The 25,509-nt window shown below is 50.7% G+C and overlaps 1 protein-coding gene across 3 annotated transcripts in view; it reads left to right on the top strand.

The window, feature by feature from the left end:
* DNMT1 (DNA methyltransferase 1) overlaps window positions 1–16,237 on the top strand; it is a 77,661-nt gene extending 61,424 nt beyond the window's left edge. For all 3 annotated transcript variants that reach the window (XM_055544295.1, XM_055544288.1, XM_055544279.1), the window contains 21 exons: window positions 68–255; window positions 363–546; window positions 1,778–1,875; window positions 2,211–2,358; window positions 3,351–3,466; window positions 3,875–4,079; window positions 4,159–4,292; window positions 5,228–5,401; window positions 7,079–7,300; window positions 8,233–8,425; window positions 9,610–9,694; window positions 9,890–10,018; window positions 10,190–10,472; window positions 10,789–10,930; window positions 12,262–12,428; window positions 12,813–12,990; window positions 13,697–13,892; window positions 14,205–14,368; window positions 14,496–14,612; window positions 15,382–15,472; window positions 15,880–16,237. In XM_055544295.1, the coding sequence (XP_055400270.1) occupies window positions 68–255; window positions 363–546; window positions 1,778–1,875; window positions 2,211–2,358; window positions 3,351–3,466; window positions 3,875–4,079; window positions 4,159–4,292; window positions 5,228–5,401; window positions 7,079–7,300; window positions 8,233–8,425; window positions 9,610–9,694; window positions 9,890–10,018; window positions 10,190–10,472; window positions 10,789–10,930; window positions 12,262–12,428; window positions 12,813–12,990; window positions 13,697–13,892; window positions 14,205–14,368; window positions 14,496–14,612; window positions 15,382–15,472; window positions 15,880–15,911 (3,246 nt within the window). In that variant the 3' untranslated portion in view covers window positions 15,912–16,237. The remainder of the gene's footprint in view (window positions 1–67; window positions 256–362; window positions 547–1,777; window positions 1,876–2,210; window positions 2,359–3,350; window positions 3,467–3,874; window positions 4,080–4,158; window positions 4,293–5,227; window positions 5,402–7,078; window positions 7,301–8,232; window positions 8,426–9,609; window positions 9,695–9,889; window positions 10,019–10,189; window positions 10,473–10,788; window positions 10,931–12,261; window positions 12,429–12,812; window positions 12,991–13,696; window positions 13,893–14,204; window positions 14,369–14,495; window positions 14,613–15,381; window positions 15,473–15,879) is intronic.
* The last annotated feature ends 9,272 nt before the right edge of the window (window positions 16,238–25,509 follow it).

Here is a 25,509-nt window from a genome sequence, read left to right as displayed (position 1 = left end):
GCATGTTTGACGTAAACCAGTTTTGCTTAAGCCTAAGAGAAACTTCTGTTTTGTTTTTTTCCAAAAGACCACAGTTCCTCCTTGTATGCTCAACTTGAATCGATTCACAGAGGATTCTCTCCTGCGGCATGCCCAGTTCGTGGTGGAGCAAGTAGAGAGTTACGATCGGGCTGGGGACAGTGACGAGCAGCCCATCTTCCTGAGCCCCTGCATGAGAGACCTCATCAAACTGGCCGGGGTCACCCTGGGAAAAAGGTGAGGGTGCAGCAGGAGTGAGCCTGAAGACCTGAGACGGAGTCTGGAAGGCAGGGCACTGCGGGAGCTCTTCCTGGGCTGCTAACACCGTGGAATCTCTCTTCCAGGCGAGCCGAGAGGCGGCAGACCATCCGGCAACCCGCCAAAGAGAAGGACAAGGGCCCCACCAAGGCCACCACCACCAAGCTAGTCTACCAGATCTTTGACACTTTCTTTGCGGAGCAAATTGAAAAAGATGACAAGGAAGACAAGGAGAATGCCTTCAAGCGCCGACGCTGTGGCGTCTGTGAGGTAACCTTGCCTACGCCGGCTCTCCTGCCCCTCATGATCTCTGAGGAGCTCGCTCTTTTCTCTTTTTGGCTTGAGACTCTTACTGCGTAGACGTGACCCCCCAAAAACAGAGCTCAGCGAAGGAGTTAGTTATCCAGGGGGACTTGCATGTCTTACGGGACAGCTGTCAAAAGAGGCACGCTCAGGCACTTTGCCATCAGTGCCGCTGCTGCTACAACGGAGTCTGGCCACGTCCCGCTGTGTCCTCAGGCCCCTGTGTGAGGGTAAGGGGGGTGACTGCCCCACAGAGGCCAGCACTGCTTCCTCCAAGCGGGGTCATCCTCCCAGGATCCTGTCTTGTCTCATGGTGGAACTTTCCTCAGAAAGGGGGGGCTTCGTCCAGCTTAGTTTTGAGGCCTGAGACGACCTCTCTCTGAATTTTTTAGTATAATATGTATTTACTTCACCCTGGAGGAATTAATCTCTCTAATTCTATCACTGACCCAGAGATCAGATCTGTTTTGGTGTCTTATTTGACTTAATTTGGATGAAAGCTTAAAAGTGAAAATATAGCACCTGCCTTCAGAACCACCCTCTATTCACACTAGTCCCTGGATTCTGAGGGTCTCCTCTGTCTTCAGTGGTCGCCCTGAATAGGAATTTGCATGTTGAACCCGTGTCCCCCGAGCAGTGGAAACATGGAGACCTAACCACTGGGCCACCAGCGAATTCCCTGTCCTCACTGTTCTTGTTTTGGTTTTTATTTCATCTAGCACGTGCTTATCCAAGCTTTAAATTTTTTTTTTTTATTTACATAAACTGGCATCTTTCACAACTACTGTGTGTTGATATGAGTAGACCTAGTTACCACTTTATTCCATAGTATTTCATTGTGACTCTCCTAGCCTATCCCTCGGTGATGGGCAGTGTGATATTCTAATGTGTCTTCTGTGATTCATCTCTGCTTGGAAGCAGAATTGCTATGGTGTAGGTTGCATACTTGACTTTGATCTAGAACACTTTTCCAGAGTGGTGTCACCAGCTTACCTCTGAGCCACCTGAGTTCTCCTTTCCCCATACCTGCGCCAGCACCATGTCTCAGGGTTAACCTTTACAAACCTCACGTCTTGTTCCTAACTCTTATTTCCCTGAGTTCTAATGAGGTTAAACTTACATATTTTAAAATTCACCAAAAACTGGTTATCAGCTGTGACCAATGGCCATTTAATTTTTTTTTTATTATGTGTTTTAGATTTGTCAACAGCCTGAGTGTGGAAAGTGTAAGGCCTGTAAGGATATGGTTAAATTTGGTGGTAGCGGACGGAGCAAGCAGGCTTGCCAAAAGAGGAGGTAAGTTTGGCCAATGATTGTTTTTGGAATGGAGGGAAATGCCAGCTGATGGCAAATAGGCTTTGTGTGGGACAGCTGGGTTGACATGTATAGAATAGGCAAGGTGTTATCACCAAACCTGTCCCTGTTTTCTTAGTGAAACACCTTCAGTTGGTTTTACTTTTTTTTTTCTCGGCTGCGCTGTGGGGGCTTGTGGGATCCTAGTTACCCGACCAGGGATTGAACCTGGGCCCTTGGCAGTGAGAGCACAGAGTCCCAACCCCTGGACCACCAGGCATTTCCCAGTTGGTCTTATTTTTTAAAGAAGACCTTGCTTATCACAAGTGACTTTGTAGGTGTCCCAACATGGCCATGAAGGAGGCAGACGATGACGAGGAAGTGGATGACAATATTCCAGAGGTGCCATCACCCAAAAAGATGCATCAGGGGAAGAAAAAGAAGCAGAATAAGAATCGGATCTCTTGGGTTGGCGATGCCGTCAAGGTAATCCAGGAGTGGGCCCTCGGCTGTCGTCGTGCTGCGCTGCTGAGCAGCCAGGTGCCTCACTGCCAGCCGTTCTGAGAGCTGCCGGAGCCCTGGAGTGAGGAACCTGCCCACGCATCCCGCAGCCGCGAGCAGAGCAGAGCTGGCTGAGAGGCTGGGGTCTGTGGCCAGGCGCCAAAAATGTGTTTTTACTCGTACGCTCAAGGACTCGATGTTCCTCGCCCTCCAAAGCTGGCGTTTGATACGGTCCTGGTGTGTGAGGCTAGTCCCCGTGAAGCTGGTTTTGAGGAGAGCCCTCACTGCCCCGTCGCTAGGAGCTGGTGTTCGGGAGCACTAGCAGACTGCCTCTGGGGGTTCTGTGCTCACCTGCCTAAGGGTCAAATTCTTTGCCACAGCTGGAGAGTGAATACGTTCTCCGCATTGGTCCCTTGGTGTCCATAAGCTGGAGACGGGCCAGTTCCCTCAGCAAGCCTGAGGCCTGCCCCTGCTGGGTACTGCTCTAGGTCTGGGCAACACAAGTGCTGGCAGGCGGGTGGGGCACGGGAAGGGGGCTGGGGCCACAGAGGCTTCTTGCTGGAACATCCTGAAGGGTTGGAGAGCAGCTGGCCACTGAAAGTCCTTGAGAGGAACCAGGGCTGAGGCCCTGTGGTGGGAACCAGCTTTCCTTGTGGGAGAGAAGGAAGGGGGTCCGTGTGTCTGAGGGGGTGTGATGAGTGGGATGCGGCGCTGTTCTAATTGAAGGCTAGGATCTGACTTGCTGCTGACAAAGGAGGGCGGAGCTGGCGACAGAGGGCTGTGAGTGCCTCGGCTGCAGGCTTCCAGCCAGGGGAGGGGCTGCTCTCTGTAGTAAGTAGCCAGGCTGCTGGAGCTCACGGCTGTTTAGAGGAACCGTCATGAGCTATGCTTTTCTGTAAAGCAGCAGGAACTAGCAGGACAGGCCTTGCACAGACCTTCAGATCCATCCTCTCTTGAAACTAAGCTCTTGTTTTCAGACTGACGGGAAGAAGAGTTACTACAAGAAGGTATGCATCGACTCGGAAACCCTGGAAGTGGGGGACTGTGTTTCTGTAATTCCAGACGACTCTTCAAAACCACTGTATCTAGCAAGGTTTGTATCCTTCCTTCCGCCTGACTTCAGCCCACACTTTGAGTAAAAGCAGGAGGTGCCTGTTTTGCAAAAATAGCAGCAGCTCTTTGCCCTAGACTAAAACCAAGAAATGGACTTCCCTGGTGACTCACTAGTAAAGAGTTCTGCCAATGTAGGAGACCTGGGTTTGATCCCTGGGTTGGGAAGATCCCCTGGAGAAGGAAGTGGCAACCCACACCAGTATTCTTGCCTGGGAAATCCCGTGGACAGAGGAGTCTGGTGGACTGCAGTCTATGGGGTCACAAAGAGTCAGACACGACTGAGCACACACGCAAGCGACACCAAACAATTATCTGTACTTCTGAGGAGCCTCGGTCCAGCTCCACTGGTCGAGTTAGAACCTTCTTCCTCCCCGTCTTCTGGCTCCAGGGTCACGGCGCTGTGGGAGGACAGCAGCAATGGGCAGATGTTCCATGCCCACTGGTTCTGTGCTGGGACGGACACGGTCCTCGGGGCCACATCGGACCCCCTGGAGCTGTTCCTGGTCGACGAGTGTGAGGACATGCAGCTCTCGTACATCCACAGCAAGGTGCAGGTCATCTATAAGGCGCCCTCGGAGAACTGGGCCTTGGAGGTGAGTCCCCGGTGCCCTGCATGTGTCCCCGCCCCTAGCTGCGCGGGGTCATCATGGCTGACGGTGGCCCCATCCCCAGGGAGGCGTGGACCCCGAGGCCCTGATGTCGGAGGACGACGGGAAGACCTACTTCTACCAGCTGTGGTATGACCAAGACTACGCGAGATTTGAGTCCCCTCCGAAAACTCAGCCGACGGAGGACAACAAGTACAAGTGAGTGCGGGGCTTGGGCTCCCAGGCCCCCCTGTCGCTGCTCCAGGATGCTGTGTGAGTGTGTGGACCCCCCTGCTTGCCCTATGCTCTCTGCTGGGTCTGCTGTCCCCCTGTCCTCTGATTGCCCACCCCGCCAACCAGACACCAGCCTGACTCGGTTGCAGTGGCTGTGAGTGTGTGGACAGCCTGGTTTGGGGTCGGGGTCACCCCCATGAGAAGCTGTCCCACTCAGGGATAGGGTGTGTCTTTCTGTGTCTGTCCTACAAATCTATGTCTTTCCTCATAAGTGAGGTCTTTGATTCCATTTAACTCTAATGCTTTTAGAGAGGTTTGCTTCTTAAATGCTTAGTGCTCCTGTTTTCCTTTCTAACCTTTTTTTAACTAAAGGTGGTGACTGGAGTCTTCCATCATGAGCACTGTGTGGGAGTGAGGCTGGGAGGGTTTTCTGAGCTGCCTCTGGTACTTCCAGTCAGCCTGGGCTGCTTTCGGGCTTGATCTGTTTTTAAGGCACTCTAACTCTCCTCTGAAGGGTTTATTAATCAGGAATGTTGTATTTGACCAAATCCTTCTTCAGCCTTTAGAGATACTAGCGTGAGCCTCCTTTGACATGGTTTGGGTTCCTGGCTTTACCGTGGTCTGCGTTATCATTCATGTTGGATTCCTAACCAGATTCTAGGTCATTTGCTAATGTCTCTGGGTTTTTATGTCAGCTACTCAGAAGTGGGGTTGACTTGACATTTTCCTGGTGTGCATATCTCTGGGCTTTGCTCCCCAATCAAAGTGTGAACATAAAAGTGCAGGAGAGCCAGTGCCTTCTAACATCTGTGCATACTTCCTCTTGGTCACCGGAGTCTCTGGAAATACGCCAGCGGCAGCTGCTTACAGTCACCACCAGCCACTCAAGGGCCTTTGGTTTCTGTCCACCGCTCCTTCAGGTTCTGCGCGAGCTGTGCGCGTCTGGCCGAAATGAGACAGAAGGAAATCCCCAGGGTCGTGGAGCAGCTCCAGGACCTGGAAGGCCGCGTCCTCTACAGCCTCGCCACCAAGAACGGGGTCCAGTACCGGGTGGGCGATGGCGTGTACCTCCCTCCTGAGGCCTTCACCTTCAAGTGAGTGCCCCTTGAAGCCAGCGGGGCCGGGCGCTCCGGGCCAGCAGCAGGCTGACTCCATCATGTGCCCCCCACCTCAGCCCACTACCAGCTGCTGTCGAGCCGTCGCACTGGCGTCTGTGGTGAGCAGACGCCATCCAGCGGTCCTGTGTGGAGCCACTGTCCTTCTGTGGCAGTGAGGCTATCTGTGAAGGAAGTCAGACAGAGCCAGCTGGCTAAAGAAGGATGCTGGGGTCAGTGATGGGTTCCTGCCCAGCTGGTCATGTCAGAGACCCCGCCCCCAGTTCCCGTTATCAGATGGGGAGAGGAGTATCTTGTCTTGCCTGCCAGGCCTCTAAGAATAAGTGAGTTAAAAGTGCTTTTTAGGGACTTCCCTTGTGGTTGAGTGGTTAAGACTCTGCCCTTCCAGTGCAGGGGGAACAGGTTCAGTCCCTGGTCAGGGAACTAAGATCCCACATGCCCTATGGTGTGGCCAAAAAAATTTAAAATTCAAAAAAAAAAGGTGCTTATTAGCACAGCACCTGGCTTAGTGTAAAGGCTGACTGTGAGTTACTGCTTGGTAACTGGGAATTGCATCAAAAGACTTCCACATCAAAGGACTGAGGCTCTTCAGGGAAAAATCAAAGCCACAGATATTTCCCATACTTGATCCCTTCCTTGTTGGTTCTTAGAACTAGTGTGTGGTTGGATTTACAACCAGCATTTTGGCAAGCTTAGCTCAGTTTCCTGACTTATTTTCCTCAAGTCCTCATTGGAACCCATTCAACTGAATGGGTTCAACCCAATCAACCCATGCACTGAGTTGCAGAGCCTCAGTCCTCCCAGCCCCGCGAAGTGGGTGTACATAGTGCCCTGAAACACCAGTTGTTGGCCTGGAAGGGGAGGCCGCCCTGTAGGGCTGTTGACCAGGTATTCCTGGCCCAGCCGGAAGTGAGAGCACAGGTGTTCAGAGGGTCTCTGGGGCCTGACAGACTTTGGGGGGCCTGGTGGGAACACACTGCAGCTGCCCTCCTGAACTGCTTAACTTCCTGTCTTCAGAGTGTGGCCCTGTGGTCCTGGCAGCTTGGCATCTGCTGTGATGGCATGATTCCGCCAGTACATGGCCAGGTCAGGTTTGGCTAGCCCAGACTGCCCATCTTCTCCCCTGGCCTCTCCCGCAGTGCCTGAGTTTAGTGCCTCAGTCAGAATGTAGGTTATGCCACGGCCACAACTCTCAGATCACAGGAGTTTACCTCTTGCCTGGACTGTGTGTCCACTGTGGTTCAGGGACTCAGACTGTTGTGTCACTCAGGGACCTGGGTTGACAGGGCCTCTCCTTCTCATAAGTTGCCTGTCCGAGGCAAGGGGAAGCTCACTGGCAACTCTCCTGCCAGGGCAGGGCTTGTGTATCACGGCTGCTCACACTCATGGAGCTGAACACATCACCTGCCAGGAGGTCCTGCCTTAAGGCCGGGCGCAGGGAGAATGTGAACAACCTCAGCAGTGAGACCCAGAGCACAGGTCGGGAGTACCTGTGTCAAAGTGTGGATGAGGTTGAATCTCTAAATCTGTGATCAGGGTACTGAGCTGCGTTAGTTCAGGCGCTGGAATTTAAACAGTGGTTATCACTGGTCAGTCACACCGAACCACTTTCTAACATTTCATGTTCAGTCACTCAGAGCATTCACTTCTCTGCAGCATCAAGCTGTCCAGTCCTGTGAAACGCCCCCGGAAGGAGCCTGTGGATGAAGCTCTGTATCCAGAACACTACCGGAAGTACTCCGACTACATCAAGGGCAGCAACCTGGATGCCCCTGAGCCCTACCGTATTGGCCGCATAAAGGAGATCTTCTGCAGCAAGAAGAGCAACGGCCGGCCCAATGAGACAGACATCAAGATCAGGGTCAACAAGTTCTACAGGTCGGTGAGGGCTGTGCCCTCCAGGGGCCTCTGCCTGAGTCATGGGAGGTAGTGAACCGCACACACAGTGGTGGTCTAGCGGGTGGAGGAGGTAGTCCTCCCAGGTGTTCCGGATTACCTGGTGGGTGCTGAGGATCACCACAACTGTGCAGCACAGCCCTGGTTCCTGTCTTAAAGCTGCAGAGCTTTGTCCAAAAGAAATCAGGGAGCGGAGGTCCAGAGTGCGACCAAGGCAGGCATGGAATATCCTGGGCTCTGTCTGAGGTGCCATCAAAACCCTGATATCTGTTTAACCTGCCTTGTGTTCCGCCCCCTCCCTACTGCCAGTCCTCCTGTCCTTTCCAGGCCCTCTTCTCCGTTTCTGGGATTTCTCTCTGTCCCGAGGTCTTCACTGAGTTTCTGGGATCCTGATAGTACTTAGGAGCTTAAACTGAAGCTGATCCATACAGATAGGTCTACAGTTGCTCCACTTCTTAGCTAACATACAGGAAAGTTTTCTGAAGTCTTTGAAGTAACAGGTACTGAGAGAACAAGGAGTCTGGCGGGCATAGGGAGAAGAAGGCAGCTCTAGACATGCTTCTCAATAGGAGGTCAGCAACAGGTCTCAACCCAGGCCCACCCAGTCTTCTTGGAGGCATAAAGAGCAAGCAAACCCTTAGTTGAGTTCACGGTAAGAAATTCCACTTTGTGGTGTTTAGTGCCGACTGATGGACAGGGAGGCCTGGCGTGCTGCGATTCATGGGGTCGCAAAGAGTCGGACACGACTGAGCGACTGATCTGATCTGAAGGGGGTTAGTAAATCAAGGTGATTTAGTGAGGCATGGGGCCTAGTCTTTACCCACTGATCCTATGAGCATATCCCCAGGAATATGCCATTTAATTCATTGTCAACTTGGCGACAAACGAACTAACAAAGACTCTTGCACTCCCAGGCCGGAGAATACACACAAGTCTACCCCGGCCAGTTACCACGCAGACATCAACCTGCTTTACTGGAGCGATGAGGAGGCCGTGGTGGACTTCAAGGCCGTGCAGGGCCGCTGCACCGTGGAGTACGGAGAGGACCTGCCTCAGTGCCTCCAGGACTTCTCCGCTGGTGGCCCCGATCGCTTCTACTTTCTCGAGGTGGGGCCCTGGGCTCACAGCAGGGAGGGCCTCTGGGTCAGACACAGTGCCCAAGAAGTTTACTTACCCAGAGCACGAGTCTGTGACACTCAGGTTGATCTGGAATTTAACACTTAAAGCAAAATGAAATATTTTAACATCCTAATGCAATAACTCCAGAGAAGGCAATGGCACCCCACACCAGTACTCTTTCCTGAAAAATCGCATGGACGGAGGGGCTTGATGCGCTGCAGTCCATGGGGTCACTAGGAGTCGGACACAACTGAGCGACTTCACTTTATTTTTTCACTTTCATGCATTGGAGAAGGAAATGGCAACCCACTCCAGTGTTCTTGCCTGGAGAATCCCAGGGACGGGGGAGCCTGGTGGGCTGTCGTCTATGGGGTCGCACAGAGTCGGACACGACTGAAGCGACTTAGCAGCATAGCAGCAATGCAATAACTCAGACTTCCGTGGTGGCTCAGACGGTAAAGAATCCGCCTGGAATGCGGAAGACCTGGGTTCAATCCCTAGGTTGGGAAGAGTCCCTGAAGAAGGGAATGGCAACCCACTCTAGTATTCCTGCCTGGAGAATTGCATAGACAGAGGAGTCTGGTGAGCTACAGTCCATGGCAAGAGTCGGACACAACTGAGCAATTAACACACACACACACACTCACACACAAATAACAATTTTTGTAGACTGTTAGGTGGCCTCCGCTGGTCTGGTCAGTGTCTATGAGTTAGGGAGATGGACCTCTAGCCCCAGGAGATGAATCCCTGCCCCCAGTCCCTTCATAGCTGAGCTTGTGGCCTCGTTATTGAGAGAAGAGCCAGGAGTCTGTTGATTTAAGCTAATCACTTTTAAATTGTTTGAGCACGGCTTCTTTGTGACAGGCATGTATGGTCTTAAGATAACCCATGTCTCCCCCAGGTTCTGGTCTGTACAGCCTGATTATGACATTTGCCTATTTTTAGAATGAGTAGTCCAGGTACTTAAAATAGCAGGAATTTCTGTCAGCTAGATAAAACATTTTTATTAATAGACTTTTCCCCTTTTCTCTATTAGAATAAAAGCTCGCTTGGCTTCTGGCCATACTTAGGGAGAGATGAAGTGTATTCTTATCAAATTAACTTAAAGCCTATTTGTTAGAGAGGGGAACTGGTGTTTCTCTTGCAGACCACTGTGGTTCTTTCCCCCTCAGGCCTATAACGCCAAGAGCAAAAGCTTTGAAGATCCTCCGAACAACGCCCGGAGCACCGGAAATAAAGGGAAGGGGAAGGGGAAAGGTATGTCGTGGTATGTCATCCCCCCAGGTTCCTCTTCAAGTGTGTGTCCTCTAGCTCGGATACTCATGAGTCAATCAGTATGGAAGAGCAGCCTCTGATGTTACCTCCCTCAAAATGAGGTGGACTCTGAGTCACCAGGGGCTTTGAGGAGAGCCCATCAGGACCCTGCTCTGACTTGGGGCCCATCTCCTGCAGGAAAAAACAGGACGAAATCTCAGACTTGTGAGCCAAGTGAACTGGAGACAGAAATCAAATTGCCGAAGCTGCGGACCCTGGACGTGTTTTCTGGCTGTGGGGGACTGTCGGAAGGCTTCCACCAAGCAGGTGCGCTCCGGGGCCGGGGGGGAGGGGGGCGGTCTCTCCACACAACCTGTTAAAAACTGGACCAGACAGGCTGTGTCTGGAAGACCTATGTGGCCCTGGTCACAGTTCCGACTAGAGAGTCTCTTTCTGGGGAGTTCATGACACCTCTGTGTCCTTGTATCCCCCACCCAGGCATCTCGGAGACACTTTGGGCCATCGAGATGTGGGACCCTGCGGCCCAGGCATTCCGGCTCAACAACCCTGGGTCCACGGTGTTCACAGAGGACTGCAACGTCCTGCTGAAGCTGGTCATGGCCGGGGAGGTGACCAACTCCCGCGGCCAGAAGCTGCCTCAGAAGGGAGACGTGGAGATGCTGTGCGGCGGGCCGCCCTGCCAGGGCTTCAGCGGTATGAACCGCTTCAACTCTCGAACCTACTCCAAGTTCAAGAACTCCCTGGTGGTCTCCTTCCTCAGGTAAACAGAGCAAAAGTCCCTCTGTGTTCAGTGCCACTTAAGGGCAACTAGACAGCCTGCCCCGTGCAAGGCCTGGTGCCAGGGCCAAGCAGTCACCGCTTTAGCCTTTACTCCTGCAGAAGGCTGTTGCTGGGCAAGGCGTCGGTCTCAGCCTTCAGGGATTCACAGCTCCCTCTCCACTAGGGAGAGACCCTGAGAGCCGGCAGGTGCGTCTTGACAAGCATCAAAGCAGTTGGGAGTGACTTCTGGCCAAGGAGGCCTTCTTGCTCTCTCCAGGTGTGGGGCTGACTCTCTCGGTCACTCCTGTCTCCCACAGCTACTGTGACTACTACCGGCCCCGCTACTTCCTCTTGGAGAACGTTCGGAACTTCGTCTCCTTCAAGCGCTCCATGGTCCTGAAGCTGACGCTGCGCTGCCTGGTGCGCATGGGCTACCAGTGCACCTTCGGCGTGCTGCAGGTGGGCCCAGGTTGGGGGCAGATACAGAGGCCAGAGACGGGGCGGCCATCCCTGAGCTGCAACCAACTGTCCCTAACCGAACATGGAGCTCCAAAGGGGACTTCCCCAGCACTTCCACTGCAGGGGGTGTGGATTCGATCCCTGGTGGGGAACTGAGATCCTGCATGCTGCTGAATGTGGCTAAAAATTAAAAACAAAACCCCTCAAAGGGTCAGGCTGTATAGGGTGATGATCTGTAGTGTGGTGGAGGCAGATGCTGGGGCCCTCACTGCACTGTGGAGCCTTTGACATTGAGGTTCTGGAGGAACTCAGAGCCAGGACCCCAGCAAGTCCTGAGGGGCCGTGTGCAAGAGACCTCTTTGCCGCATCGTTTCCAGCTTGTTTCCCCTGATGGGGTGTAGGGGTGCCCAGCTGTGGAACTCCAGGTAGCAGTTAGAGTCCCACACAGGGTGGGTCAGGAATCGCACATAGACCAAACTGCTCTATAGTCTAAACAGCCGAGTCTCTCTGGGTGAATGGACGTGCTTATGAACACCTAAAGGGTGTGCGTGGTGACACTCCAGGGGGCTCTCAGTGGCTTGTCTGCAGTGACAGGGCCTTGGGGTGGTCAGAGGGGTCAAGGCCTCTTGTGAAGAGCAGCTGCGCTGTGTGTGCCTTTTCAGTAACTGATGGCATCATTAAAACTGAAACGAGTGCTGAAACAGGAGGGAGAGTGGGCTGGAAAACAGTGACTGTGTGGAGGGGAGAGGGTGGCCACTCGGCCCCTGGCCCTCCCAGGCAGTCTGCACAGTGTCTCAGCCTCACTGAGCAAGCCTCGCTGGCGGCCGTGTTCTGTCCCTGTGACTGTGGGCTGCCAGGAGGGAGGCGCAGCTCCTGGTGTCTCTTCTGGCTGCTCTCCTCCCCAGGGCTAAGACCACGGCACCCGCATGTGTCTAAAGAACCGGCTGAGAGCATCTCCTGAGTTCACTCCCACCTCCTCCAGGGGCTTCCGGCCACCTCTTGGGATCACTTGTCCTTCCCTCTGGTCTCACTCTGGTTAGGTGTTAGCCTGTGGGTTAACTTCCTGGAGAACGACATGGCAACCCACTCCAGTATTCTTGCCTGGGGGATCCCATGGACAGGGGAGTCTGGTGGGCTGCAGTTCATGGGATTGGAAAGATTCGGACACAACCTAAGCAACTTAGCACTAGCACTGTGGGTTAACTAAGGGCTCTCTGGGTGAGCTTCACACCGGCCAGCTGCTCCCCAAAGTCAGATGCCACGGACCCCAGCCCTTGGACCAGTGAGTCAGGGTGCCCGCTGACTGTGCGTCTCTGGTCCTCCCTGCATAGGCTGGTCAGTATGGCGTGGCCCAGACTCGGAGGCGAGCTATCATCCTGGCCGCAGCTCCTGGGGAGCCACTCCCGCTGTTTCCGGAGCCGTTGCACGTGTTTGCGCCCCGGGCCTGCCAGCTGAGCGTCGTGGTGGACGACAAGAAGTTTGTCAGCAACATCACCAGGTAGGAGCCCTGCCCGCCCGTGGTTGTGGTGCCGGTGAGGCTCGGGGGAGCAGGGTGGTGCTGGGGGACCTCATTGACAAGGCCCGGGCCCGGAGAAGGTGTTAGCGAGGAGCAGTGGTGTGGGGTCCAGCCTGCCCCCAGAACGCTGTGCCCCTCTGGGCTCATCCTGCCCAAGCACCCTGAGTACAGGGCCACAGCCAGAGCCCACACTCTACACAGGGTCTGAGGAGAGTGCTGCCCCGGTGACCTCGGGTAGCCCTTTGACCCCAAGTCGAGGTCCCCTTTTCTGGAGAAGACGGTGCCAGTCGTCGGGGATAGCAGCTGTAACTCAGGTGACAGTAGCTGTGTGTCCCAGAGGTGCCAACCCTCCATGCTTTGCTGCAGGTTGAGCTCGGGTCCCTTCCGAACCATCACCGTGCGGGACACCATGTCCGACCTCCCTGAGATCCGGAACGGGGCCTCGGCACTGGAGATCTCATACAACGGGGAGCCCCAGTCCTGGTTCCAGAGGCAGCTCCGGGGCTCGCAGTACCAGCCCATCCTCAGGGATCATATTTGCAAGGTGACCAGAGCAGACCTCCCTGCAGCTGCCTGTTGGGGACAGAGCTGTGGGTGGAGCCCAGCCTGGGGTGGAGAAGCTGATGTCTGCCCCTCCCCTTCCACTCCTTCTGCTCTTGATCCCTCACCCCTAGACCAGCGTTATCTCAGCCGGCCCCCAGCCTCACCACCTCACCGCCTCCGGCTTCTCCTCTTACTTCCCACCCTCTCACCACCACCACCCTCCCCCGCCACAGTACTTTGTAGTGGGAAGTGTTCATCAGAGCTTATTACTCTGAAGTAATAGGTCTAGGAAGACCTTATACTCTAGGAAGAGTTTACACTCTCCCTAGAACAGGTCTGGAATGGCCACTATTTCCCACCGCGTCTCTCACCACCCCTGTTCTCTGGGAGACCCCAGGGCTCCCCGCCTCTGGCTCCACCTGTGCCACGCCAGCTCCTCCCAAACCCTCCCTGCACTTGCCCGAAGCCGCCCCTTCACCCGTCCTCCCTTACCCCACATCCCCGCTCTGGAGATGTCAGTGCATGTGTATGACTCCAGGCTGTGCACTGGGGTTACTGTCAGTCTCCCCCAGTGAGATACAAGCCCCTGGGGGCTCCTAGTCGCCTCCAATGTGCCCAGTGCCCACCACGACAGCACCCAGCCCGTATGGCACCTGCTTGGGTGCTCCCTGAACTGGGCGACAGCCGAGCCTGCTGTGCTCCTCCAGGACATGAGCGCCTTGGTGGCCGCCCGCATGCGGCACATCCCCCTGGCCCCGGGCTCAGACTGGCGTGACCTGCCCAACATTGAGGTGCGGCTCTCTGACGGCACCCTGGCCCGGAAGCTGCGGTACAACTACCACGACAAGAAGAACGGCTGCAGCAGCAGCGGCGCCCTCCGTGGGGTCTGCTCCTGTGTGGAAGGTGGGGCACCCCCTCCCCGTGCCCTGGCCTCCCGGTATGGCTTCCTCCTGTTTGGTGCGAAGCTTCTGGCCCCCTTAGGGTCTGTAGCCATGCGGGGGGCTCAAGGGAAGGGGCACAGTCTCAGGCTCTCTCAGCAGGAGGTGCAGGGGCTCAGGAGCCCAGCGGCCCTGAGCTGGGTGCAGACCCACCAGACCTGGGTGTCCCTGCTCTAAATAAAGGCTGCTGAAAGCAGGGCTTATGGGGAGGCTCCGCCCGGTGGACTGTCCTCACGCCCCGCCCCCACGGCCCCATCACAGCCCTCTCTCCCTGCAGGCAAGCCCTGTGAGCCTGCGGCCCGACAGTTCAACACCCTTATCCCCTGGTGCCTTCCCCACACTGGGAACAGGCACAACCACTGGGCCGGCCTCTACGGGCGTCTCGAGTGGGATGGCTTCTTCAGCACAACCGTCACCAACCCCGAGCCCATGGGCAAGCAGGTAGGTCTGCGGGCCCCTCGGGCCTGGTGGGGACGGACTCGCTGGCCAGGGCCAGCGTGGGCTTCCGGTGGCACGGTCGTAGGTGGTTGCCTCTCTCACCCTCCCCCACCATGCTTCTCGCCCCCAGGGCCGCGTGCTCCACCCTGAGCAGCACCGAGTGGTGAGCGTCAGGGAGTGCGCCCGCTCCCAGGGCTTCCCCGACACCTATCGGCTGTTCGGCAACATCCTGGACAAGCACCGGCAGGTCAGTGGACGGACGCTGAGGCAGGGCCGACCGGCAGCTCCCACCATGCAGGCCCGGCGAGAGGGAGACCAGGGTGGGGTGGGTCCGTGGGGAGCTTGGCTCACACAGTCACTTCTGAGGGGATGCTGAACCCCCACAGCTGGTTGACTGGCTGGCCTCAGTATTCCCAGGAGGGTGGTGGTAAGAAGCGGGTAACCCGCCATCCCTGGGGCCTCGGGTCCTCATGGGTCAGGCGGAATCACTAAGCGTGTGGTTGCTATTGACAGCTGAAGGAGATTTAGCCCAAAGGAAACTTCCAGCACATCACACAAAGCAGGCTGAGCATGTGGTGGTGCAAATTCACTGTTTTGTCACTAAGCATTGAAATGAACCAATATTTCCTCCTGTTCCTCAGAGTACTAGTTTTGGCTCTTAATTAAGGTACATCCAAGTAATGCAGGTGCATGGCTGGGGTTACAGCGAGACCTTCCCATTTCACACCACCCTCACCCCCCTCAACATGCTGTTCTCCCAGAGTATCAACTTTCAGCCAGAAGTAAGACATGGTGGCTTCTGTATCTGGATTCTGAGATTTTCTAAAGCCCTTTAAATCCCCTTTCTCTGGCTGATTCTTGACCCATCAGTGTTTGGGGTGGGAAGAGGGTCCAGTGGAAGGGCTTTGTAGGCCCCTGTGAGCCTGAGGCCAGGGACCCAGTGCCCGGGTCTGAGTGGAGGCTGGTGCTGACTCCGGCCGTGCCAAACCAGGTGTCGCCCTCCTTCCCTCCTGCAGGTGGGTAATGCTGTGCCGCCGCCACTGGCCAAAGCCATCGGCTTGGAGATCAAGCGCTGCATGTTGGCCAAAGCGCGCGAGAGCACCTCAGGTATGGTGGGGGCGGACTCGGCAAGGGTGTGACGTTAGGCTCTGGGACTGGGGCGACTCACCCAGTGGCCTCGCGTCTCTCTCAGGGTTGCTGTGAGACTGAGCAGGCAGGCGGGTGGGTAAGTGGACAGGCACTGGGGCCCGGTTCTGTCCTGTGGCAGAGTCTGGCTTGGCTGGGCCCACCGTGGACCCTAACCCAGGCAGTCTAGAAGCCTTTAGGGGACACCTGAGCAGTACTCAGTCTCTCTGAATGTTGATACAGAGCTGCCACAGGTACTTACCTGGTCATCCTTTAACATTGACACCTGGGTATTAACATAGCTCCTGATTGATGTACCTGTTGTACTTGTCTGTTGCTTACTGTAACATACGTTCCCTGCAGTGACTCTCCCTTTTATTTCCCTTCAGCTAAAATCAAGGAGGAGGCTGCCAAGGACTAGTTCTCTCCTCCTATCACCCATGTTTCTGCCACCAGAGATCCCCAACGTGCACTGATATTGTTGTATTTTTCACATGTCAATCAGTCAGTTCAGATGTGTCGTATGCGGTGTTTGTGGCCTTGGCTGACATGAAGCTCTTCAGTGAGATTTGCCTATTGGCTAATTTGACTTAGTGATCAAACTGTGCAGTACTTTGTCCATTCTGGATTTTAAAAGTTTTTTATTACGCATTATATAAAATTTACCACTGTATGAAGTGGAAATAAGACTTTATGTAGTTTTTATATGTTGTAATATTTCTTCAAATAAATCTCTCCTATAAATCACCCTGGGTGGCGACTCACAATTTACGAGGGACTTCTGGCTGCCTCTCCACTGAGGCTGGATGAGAGTGGGGTCCTTAGTGCTGAGTGTGACCCCACAGAGGTATTGGTCTGAAGTTAGATCACTCCATGTGTATTCGGGGTAGAGATTGTGACTCGGTGCTGGCCAATAACATGCAAGTAGAACTTGCTGGTGGTGTTTTTAGGAAAGCCTTTTATTTATTTATTTTTTGGCTACACTGTGAAGCATGCAGGGTCTTAATTCGCCAACCAGAAATCGAACCTGCATTGGGAGCATGGAGTCTTAACCACTGGACCACTCGGGAAGTCCCCAGGAAGCCTTAGTTGGCCTTCCTCGTGGCCTTGAATCTCTTTGGTCTGGAGTGGGCTGTGATGCCTGGCAGCATAGCAACTGTCTTGTGACCACGAGGCCAGAAGCCCCACACAACAGATGGTGGCACAAGAAGAGAAGCATCGCTTGGAGCCCTGGCCTGCCACCCCCAGACAGACCCTGTATTTACTTAAGAATCTGTTAGGTGGACTTCCCATGTTTTCAGCCTGACTCAATGCTACTGAATTCTAAGAGGAACAAACCTTTTCTTTGGCTCATCTTTGGGAAAGACCTGTATAAAATGACAATGAAGCAGAAGCAGACAAACATGTGTCACTCACCAGCACAAACCCCAGAGGGCCACTGTTAAGATGTCGAGTAGCACCTGCCCCACCTCTATGTATTCAGGAGGGTACTCAGTGGCGCCTCTACTGGAACATGCCATGCAAGTCACAGGTGCCTTAATCACAAGACTAAAGGACTAGAGAGCGTTCAAAAGTAAAATCCATTCAGCTCCTTCATAACTAATCGGGCTTCCCTGGTGGCTCAGTCACTAAAGAATCTGCCTGCCAATGCAGGAGGCTCAGGTTTGATCCCTGGGTGAGGAAGATCCCCTCAAGAAGGAAATAGCAACCCACTCTGGTGTTCTTGCGTGGAGAATCCCCATGGACAGAAGGGCCTGGTAGACTACAGTCCATGGGGTTGCAAGAGTCGGACACAACTTCACGACTTAGCAACTAATCTACCACATAGTAAGTAATTAAATGTTTCATCTTCCTGCTGTTGTAAACGGCACCATGCTGAGCATCCTTGGATGGACTCTTCCATTGTGTCACAAAGGTCCGTCTAGTCAAAGCTATGGTTTTTTCCAGTAGTCATATAGCTGTGAGAGTTGGACCATAAAGAAGGCTGAGCGCCAAAGAATTGATGCTTTCGAACTATCGTTCTGGAGAAGACTTAAGAGCCCCTGGGACTGCAAGGACATCAAGCCAGTCAATCCTAAAGGAAATCAACCCTGAGTATGTATTGGAAGGATTGATGCTGAAGCTGAAGCTCCAATACTTTGGCCACTTGATGTGAAGAGGCCAACTCATTAGAAAAGACCCTGATGGTGGGAAAGATTGAAGGCAGGAGGAAAAGGGGACGCCAGGACGAGATGGTTGGATGGCATCACTGACTCAATGGACATGTGTTTGAGCAAGCTCCGGGAGACAGTGAAGGACAGGGAAGCCTGGCATGCTGTAATCCATGGGGTCACAGTCAGAAATGACTTAATGACTGATAATCTAATTCTGTCAAAAATCGTGACAGATTTGAGGGGTTTTAAGCCTTTTTTCGTGTTTGTGTACAGTTCAATGGCATTCAAAACAATCACTCTGTTGTAGAACCATCACCACTATGTATTTCCAGAACATTTTTTTATCATCCCAAACAAACTTTATAACCACTAAATAATACCCCCTCATTCCCCATCTCCCCCCGCCCAGCCCCTGGTAACCTCTACCCTATACTTTCTGAGTTTCCCCATTCTAGGCATCTCATATAAATGGGATCATAGTTAGCCTTCTGCGTCTGACTTCTTTCACCCAGCAGAAGGCTCTCTAGGTTCCTCCGTGTTGTAGCGCTGGTCGGAACTTCCTTTTTAAGGGTGAATAACATTCCCTCGTATGTATATACATTTTGTCCGTCAGTCTGTCAATGGACATTGCGCTGCTTCCACCTTGTGGCTATTGTGAATAATGCTGGAGTAAACACTGATGTACAAGTATCTCTCTGAGGTCCCGCTTTCAAGTCTCTGGAGTATATACCTTGGAACAGAATTGTTGGATCACAGGCTACTTCTATGTTTAACTTGTTGAGGAACCAGCAAAAACTTTTTTATAGCAACTGTACCATTTTACATTTGTGCTAGCAATACACAGATGTTCAAATCTCTTTATGTCTTTGCCCACACTTGTTACTTTTTGTTTCATAAATGCCATCCTAGTAGTGTCTCACTGTGGTTTTTACTGGTTTCAGGTTTATGGTGTGTGTGTGTGTACATGTTCATTTTAATTTTTTAAAATTGTGAAATACATATGATGTAATTTTCCACCGTAACCATTTTTAAGTGTGCAGTTTAACGGCACTAAGTAATGTCACACTGCAATTACATCAGTACCATCCATCTCTAGAACTCTCTTCATCTTGTGAAACTGAAACTCTGTCCCCATTAAACACCAATTCTGAAGGCTGGGGGAAGGATGGATTGGGAGTCTGGGGTCAGCAGATGCAAATGATCATATATAGGATGGATAAACAAGGTCCTACTATGTAGCACAGGGAACTATATTCAAAAGCCTGTGATAAACTACAGTGGAAAAGAATATGAAAAAGAATATATACATGTATAATTGACTCAGTTTACTGTACAATAGAAATTAACAATACTGTAAATCAACTACACCTCATGTCTTTTGTTTGTTTTGGTTTTTTGGCCATGCCCTGTGGCTTGCAGAATCTTTTCTTAAATTTTAATTTTTATTGTAGTATTGTGAAAGTTGCTTAGTCGTGTCCAACTCTTTGCAACCCCGTAGACTCTAGCCTGCCAGGCTCCTCTGTCCATGGGATTCTCCGGGCCAGAATAGTGGAGTGGGTTCCCTTCTCCATGGGATCTTCCCAAACAAGGGATTCAACCCAGGTCTCCCGCATTGCAGGCAGATTTTTTATCATCTGAGACACCAGGGAAGCCCAAGAAAACTCAAGTGGGTTGGTAGCTTATCCCTTCTCCAGGAGATCTTCCCAACCCAGGGGTTGAACCCCCGTGTCTTGTGTCTCCTGCATTGGTAGATGGGCTCTTTACCAGTAGCACCTCCTGGGAGGCCCGTAGGTCACCACAGAACATTGAATAGTTCCCTGTGCTGTACAGTAGGCTGTTGTTAGTTATGTTATGTACAGTAATGTATATATGTCAATTCCAGTCTCCCATTTCAGCCCACCCACTTCTCCCCTTGCTATTCGTAAGTTATCCTCTATATCTGTATCTCTATTTCTGCTCAACAAATAAATTCATCTGTACCATTTTTCTAGATTCCACATAGAAACATTATGTACAATATTTATTTTTCTCTTTCTGACTTACTTCACTCTGTATGACAGTCTCTAGGTCCATCCACATCTCTGCAAAGAGCACTATTTCATTCCTTTTATGGCTGAGTAATATTCCATTGCATATATGTACCACATCTTTATTCCTCTTGATGGACATTTAGGTTTCTTCCATGTCCTGGCTGTTGTAAATAGTGTTGCATTGAACATTATGGTGCATGTATCTTTTTGAGTTATGTTTCTCTCCGGGTGTATGCCCATGACAGCTTGCAGAATTTTAGTTTCCTGACCAGGGACTGAATAAACCTGGGCCCTCGGCAGTGAGAGCCCAGAGTCCTAACCACTGGACCACCAGGGAATTCCCAGAAGCTCCTTCCCTTTTAAAACTGAATAATATTCCACTGTGTGGATGGACCACATTTTGTTCATTCATTCATCCATCGATGGACACTAGGGTTGCTTCCACCTTCAGGCTAGTGTGAATCATGCTGCTATGAATGTGGATGTACAAACATCTGTTCAAGGCCATAGTTTCATTTCCTTTCTGTATATACCCAGAAGTGCTGGGTCATATTTCTATTCTGTAGTCATTCTATTTCTACATTTTTGAGGACCCATCATACTGTTTTCCACAACAGCCAAGTTGTGTTTTTGTTTTTTATTTTTTGACTTCACCCCACGGCATGTGGGATCCTAATTCCCTGATCAGGGATTGAACCCACATCCCCTGCATTGAAAGATGGAGTCTTAACCACTGGACTGCTGGGGAAGTCCAGATTGTTTTGTTTTTAATGAAATACTTATTCAAAGCACAGATGAAGACTCTGTCTTTCCCGCCTGCTACTTCCTCAGACACAACCATGATGAAAGTGTTGCTGTGTTTCCTTCCTGTCTAGGTTTTTCCACCGTTACCACATGTTCCTAAACTCAGTTATTTTCTGCATCTTTAAAAAACATTAGGTTCATCTATTCTATGCGTATCTATCGGCAACCTGTTTTTCTCAAGCACGTTTGCAATTTTCAAACAAAAGCAAGCTACAGAAAAAAAGACGACACCGAATCCCACAATGGCCAAAACGAATGGTCAGTACTTGTTTCCCCTTTTTGTGTCACAAGGAAGCTTTTCTAACACCCCATCATCGCCACAATGACCACGATCACGCACGTATGTACTGTGTCCACACTGACACGCAATCATTTGCAACTACTAATTGAAAACTAAGACAAACAATCACACAACCACTGATCTACCACTGACTATTCCAGCAGCGGTACCAGTGCTGGGCAAGCATGCAGCAGTCACAGACCAAGATCATCCCCAGCTGTCTCAAGAACAAAGTGAGCAGGCAAACCACCAAGAATGAGGGGATTTTAAAAAGCAAGAAATACTACAATCAAAATAAAGCAGAGAACTTGGGGACTTCTCTGGTGGTCCAGTACCTAAGACTCCACGCTCCCAATGCAGGGGGCCTGGGTTTGATCCCTGGTCAGGGAACTAGATGCTGCATGCTGCAGCTCGAGATCCCACATGCCACAACAAAGATAGAAAATTCCACTTGGCCAAATACGTAATTGTTTTTTAAACAATGAATTGGGATGGTCTGACTCTGATCCTTAATTTGTTCCTTTCCAGATTTTATTATTAAAATGCACACATGTTGTATGTGCAGCTGGACTTTTTTCTAAAGATCTGGCTCTTTTTTTTTTTCCAAGGATAGCTGGACTTTCTACTTGTGTATTTGCCTATGTCAATAACTGCCCAGATCAAGATGCAGAAAATTCCGTTCACCTGCCTGGCACTGCAAGCTGGTTCCATCTCCATTAAGAGATGATCACAGATGATTTGTTACTATGGATTAGTTTCTCCTGTTAGAGAATTTCACACCAGTGGAATGATATGCTGTCTATTCATTTGTCTGCGACATGCATCCGTGTCACTGTATCAGTCATTTGCTTCCCTTTATTGCTACGTGGTACTCCATTGTAGAGATGGAACAGTTTTTCCATGCTCTGCTGATGGATTTTTGAATTCTGTTATGGCCACAAACTTTGTCTCCCACAAAGTTCATATGTTGAATAACCCCCAGTACCTCAGAATGTGAATATATTTGAGGATAGAATCTTAAAAAAAATTTTTTTAGGATAAATAAAATGAGGTCATTAGGGTGGGCCCTAAGCCAACAGGCCTGGTGTCCTTATAAGGACCATGTGAAGATGCAGGGAGAAGACAGCCATCCACAAGCCAGGGAGATAGGACTCAAAAGGACATTTTGATCTCAGACTCCCAGCCTCCAGAACTGTGAGAAAATAAATTTTCATTGTTTATAAGCTGTTCAGTCTGGTATTTTGTTATGGCAGAAACAAATTCAAATGATTCCCAATTTGGGCCATTGTGAATAAATCTGCTGTGAATGTTCATGTGCATGTCCTAATATGACCTTTTGTGGATGTGTGTTTCTGGTGCTTTTGAAGAATACCAAGAAGTGGAATTCCACCTGTGAGCACCAGTGAGTCCCTTGAAACTGCTGCCAAATTTCCAAGTGGGAGCGGTGCCACACCCTGAGTGTCCACACTCCCCTCCTCACGCCCTCTGTAGTGTTCCTTCCACTCTTGTCTTTTTTTTTTTAATTATTTTTATTTTGGGCTGCACTGGGTCTTCACTACTGCGTTCAGGCTTTTCTCTAGTTGTGGCGAGCAGGGGGCTCCTCACTGCAGTGGCTTCTCACGTGGGGCACAGGCTCCAGGCATGTGAGGGCTTCAGCAGTTGCGGCTCCCAAGCTCCAGGTGCGCAGGCTCAGTAGGAGCACAGGAGTTTAGTGTTCCACGGCATGTGGGATCTTCCCAGACCAGGGATCAAACCCCTGTCCCTTGCATTGGCAGGCAGATTCTTTCCCACTGGACCACCAGGGAAGTCCTGCTCTTATCTTGGCTGCTGTTCTGTGGAGTCTCTGGATGTGGAAAGAATGTTGGTGTGTGATAAAGGACCAAAAGAATGGCTCAGGGACTTCTTTTCCACCCAACCTTGGACTCCGGCTTCTCTGCACTGTCCCATGCTTCCCTTGGCCCCCTTTTATTATCCCTTAGAAAATACCTGATTTGAAAAAAGAAAAAAATACATGTTCAGCGTTTAAGAAAAAGTTTTCCAGGGACTTCCCTGGCAGTTCAGTGGTTAAAATTCTGTGCTTCCACTGAAGCGGGTGCAGGTTCAATTCTTAATCAGGGAACTAAGGTCTCACATGATGTATGGTGTAGCCACCAGATAAATAAATAAATAGAGAACTAAAAATAAAATTGTATTCCATACAGAAAGAATACTGCGATGGAAGTACAAGCAAACCTCAGAGAGGCTGCAGGTTTAGTTGTAAACCACTGCAGTAAAGCAAATATCGAAATTAATGGATAAAGAAAATATGAGTCACAATTTTTGTTTTGTTTTGTTTTCTAGGGCATATAAAAGTCATGTTTGGGGGATTCCTTGATGGCTTAGTGGTAAAGAATCTGCCTGCCAATGCAGGAGACACGGATTCAATCCCTGATCCAGGAAGATCCCACATGCTGCAGAGCAACTAAGCCCGTGTGCCACAACAATTAAGTTTGTGCCCTAGAGCCTGGGGGCCGCAACTACTGAAGCCATGGAGCCCTAGAGCTTGTACTCCGCAACAGGAGAAGCCGCTGCAATAAGAAGCTTGGGCACCGCAACTAGGGAGTAATCCCTGCTCTCCACAACTAGAGAAAAGCCCAAGCAGCAACAAAGACAAAAAGAAATACTTTTTAAAAATAAGTAAGACTCATGTTTGGACTTCCTGGCGGTCCAGTGGTTAAGGGTCTGCCTGCCAGTGCAGGGAAGTGAAGTGAAAGTCACTCACTCATGTCTGACTCTTTGAGACTCCAATACAGTCCATGGAGTTCTCCAGGCCAGAATACTGGACTGGGTAGCCTTTCCCTTCTCCAGGGGATCTTCCCAACCCAGGGACTGAACCCAGGTCTCCCACATTGCAGACGGATTCTTTACCAGCTGAGCCACAAGGGAAGACCGCCAGTGCAGAGAACAGGGGTTCAATCCCTGGTCCAAGAAGATTCCACATGCCGTGGGGCAACTAAGCCTGTGGGCCACCACTACTGAGCCTGTGCTCTAAAGATCCTGCTGTGCATCAGGGGAAGCCACCACAGGAGAAACCCCTTTGGCCGCAACTAGAGAAAGCCCTCACAGTAATGAAGGCCCAGCGCAGCCCAAAGTAAATAAAATAATTTTTTAAAGTCATGTTTACACTATGTGTATACGTGTGTATGTGCTCAGTGGCGTCCAGCTCTTTGTGACCCTGTGGACTGTAGCCCACTAGCTCCTCTGTCCATGGCATCCTACAGGCAAGAATACTGGAGTGGGTTGCCGTTTTCTTCTCCAGGGAATCTTCCCAACTCAGGGATCAAACCCACAGCTCTTACATCTCTTGCGTTGGCAGCTGGATTCTTTACCACAAGCGCCACCTGGGAAGCCCTACGTAGTCTATTTAAAGTGCACAATAGTATTATGTCTAGAAAAAAAAAAACTTTTAATTTAATACTACTTTACTGCTAAAAATGCTAAATAAACATCATCTGACCATGCAGGGTTCCCACCAACCTTCAATTGGTAGGAAATCTATCAAGTGCAATGAAACAAACTATGCCTATAAAGATGAGGCCAAATCGAAACACCCAGAAGCATCAGTGTTTAGTGGTTAAGGTCCTTCTGGGTAGCCAGAAATGGGCACAGTTTTCTCTAACAGGGGTGAAGCTCGTTGGGCAGTATTTAGCTAATCCCTTAGTCATGACAGTTCTGCTGTTTTCAATTCCAACCCTTTAAACCACATTGGACACCTTCTTATAGCCAGTTTTGTGCACTTGGATGCATATTTCTTTAGGCCCCTTCTAGAAGAGGACATGCAAATTTGTGAGTATGAAAAACATGTTAAAAGGACTTCCCTGGTGGTCCATGGCTAAGACTTCAAGTTACCAATGCAGGGGGTGGGGGACGGGGCCGGTTCGATCCCTGGTCAGGGAACCAGACCCCACATGCGGCAACTAAAAGTTTGCATGCTGCAACTAAAGAGCCCGCATGCAACTAAGACACCCTGCAGCCAAGTAAGGAAATACAAAAAAAAAGATTTTAAAAACATTTTGTATATACATCTCGCATATGTAACATAGGGTGTGTGCTATATATTAACATGAAAAATATAATTTTATAGTTTATGTATGTTTATATTTAAACCAAAAAAAATCAGATGGTAAAAATTTTAAGTAAAACAGCAGTTTAAAAATAAGCTTCTCTTTCCCGATGGCTTCCTCTCAAAGCATTCTCTCAGCAACAGTTTGATAATTCTGTTCCTAAAATAGCTTGAATGTATCTACATATCTATCTACGATTATTAAAGATGTACAAAAATTGGTTCCTATAGCATTTGCCATTTTATACCTTGCTTCATCTTCTTTTCTTGGATGTATTTTTAACATGAACTCAAGTAGATCTACTTCCTTAAGGACTGAATAGCATTTAATAGATTACAGCATAGCATGTCTTTTTTTCTTTTAATATTTATTTATTTGGCTACACCAGGTCTTAGTTGCAGCATGCCAGATCTTCCCTGACCAGGGATCAAACCCAGGCCCCCTGCATCGGGAGCTCTGAGTCTTAGCCACTGGACCACCAGGGAAGTCCCAGCAGCGTAACACGTCTTAATCTATTTAACCAGCTGCTGTAAATGGACAGATAGGAATTTCCAGTTTTTGCTATCATGAACAGTACTGCTCGGATAGCTTGTTCTCACATCTTTACATACATTCCCAGGTTTTTCTCACAGGTTGAATTGTCAACTGA

The sequence above is a fragment of the Bubalus kerabau genome, chromosome 1 (genome assembly GCF_029407905.1).
Source record: "Bubalus kerabau isolate K-KA32 ecotype Philippines breed swamp buffalo chromosome 1, PCC_UOA_SB_1v2, whole genome shotgun sequence".
In the NCBI taxonomy this organism is placed as follows: Eukaryota; Metazoa; Chordata; class Mammalia; order Artiodactyla; family Bovidae; genus Bubalus; species Bubalus kerabau.
This window is presented reverse-complemented; position numbering and strand designations above follow the sequence as displayed.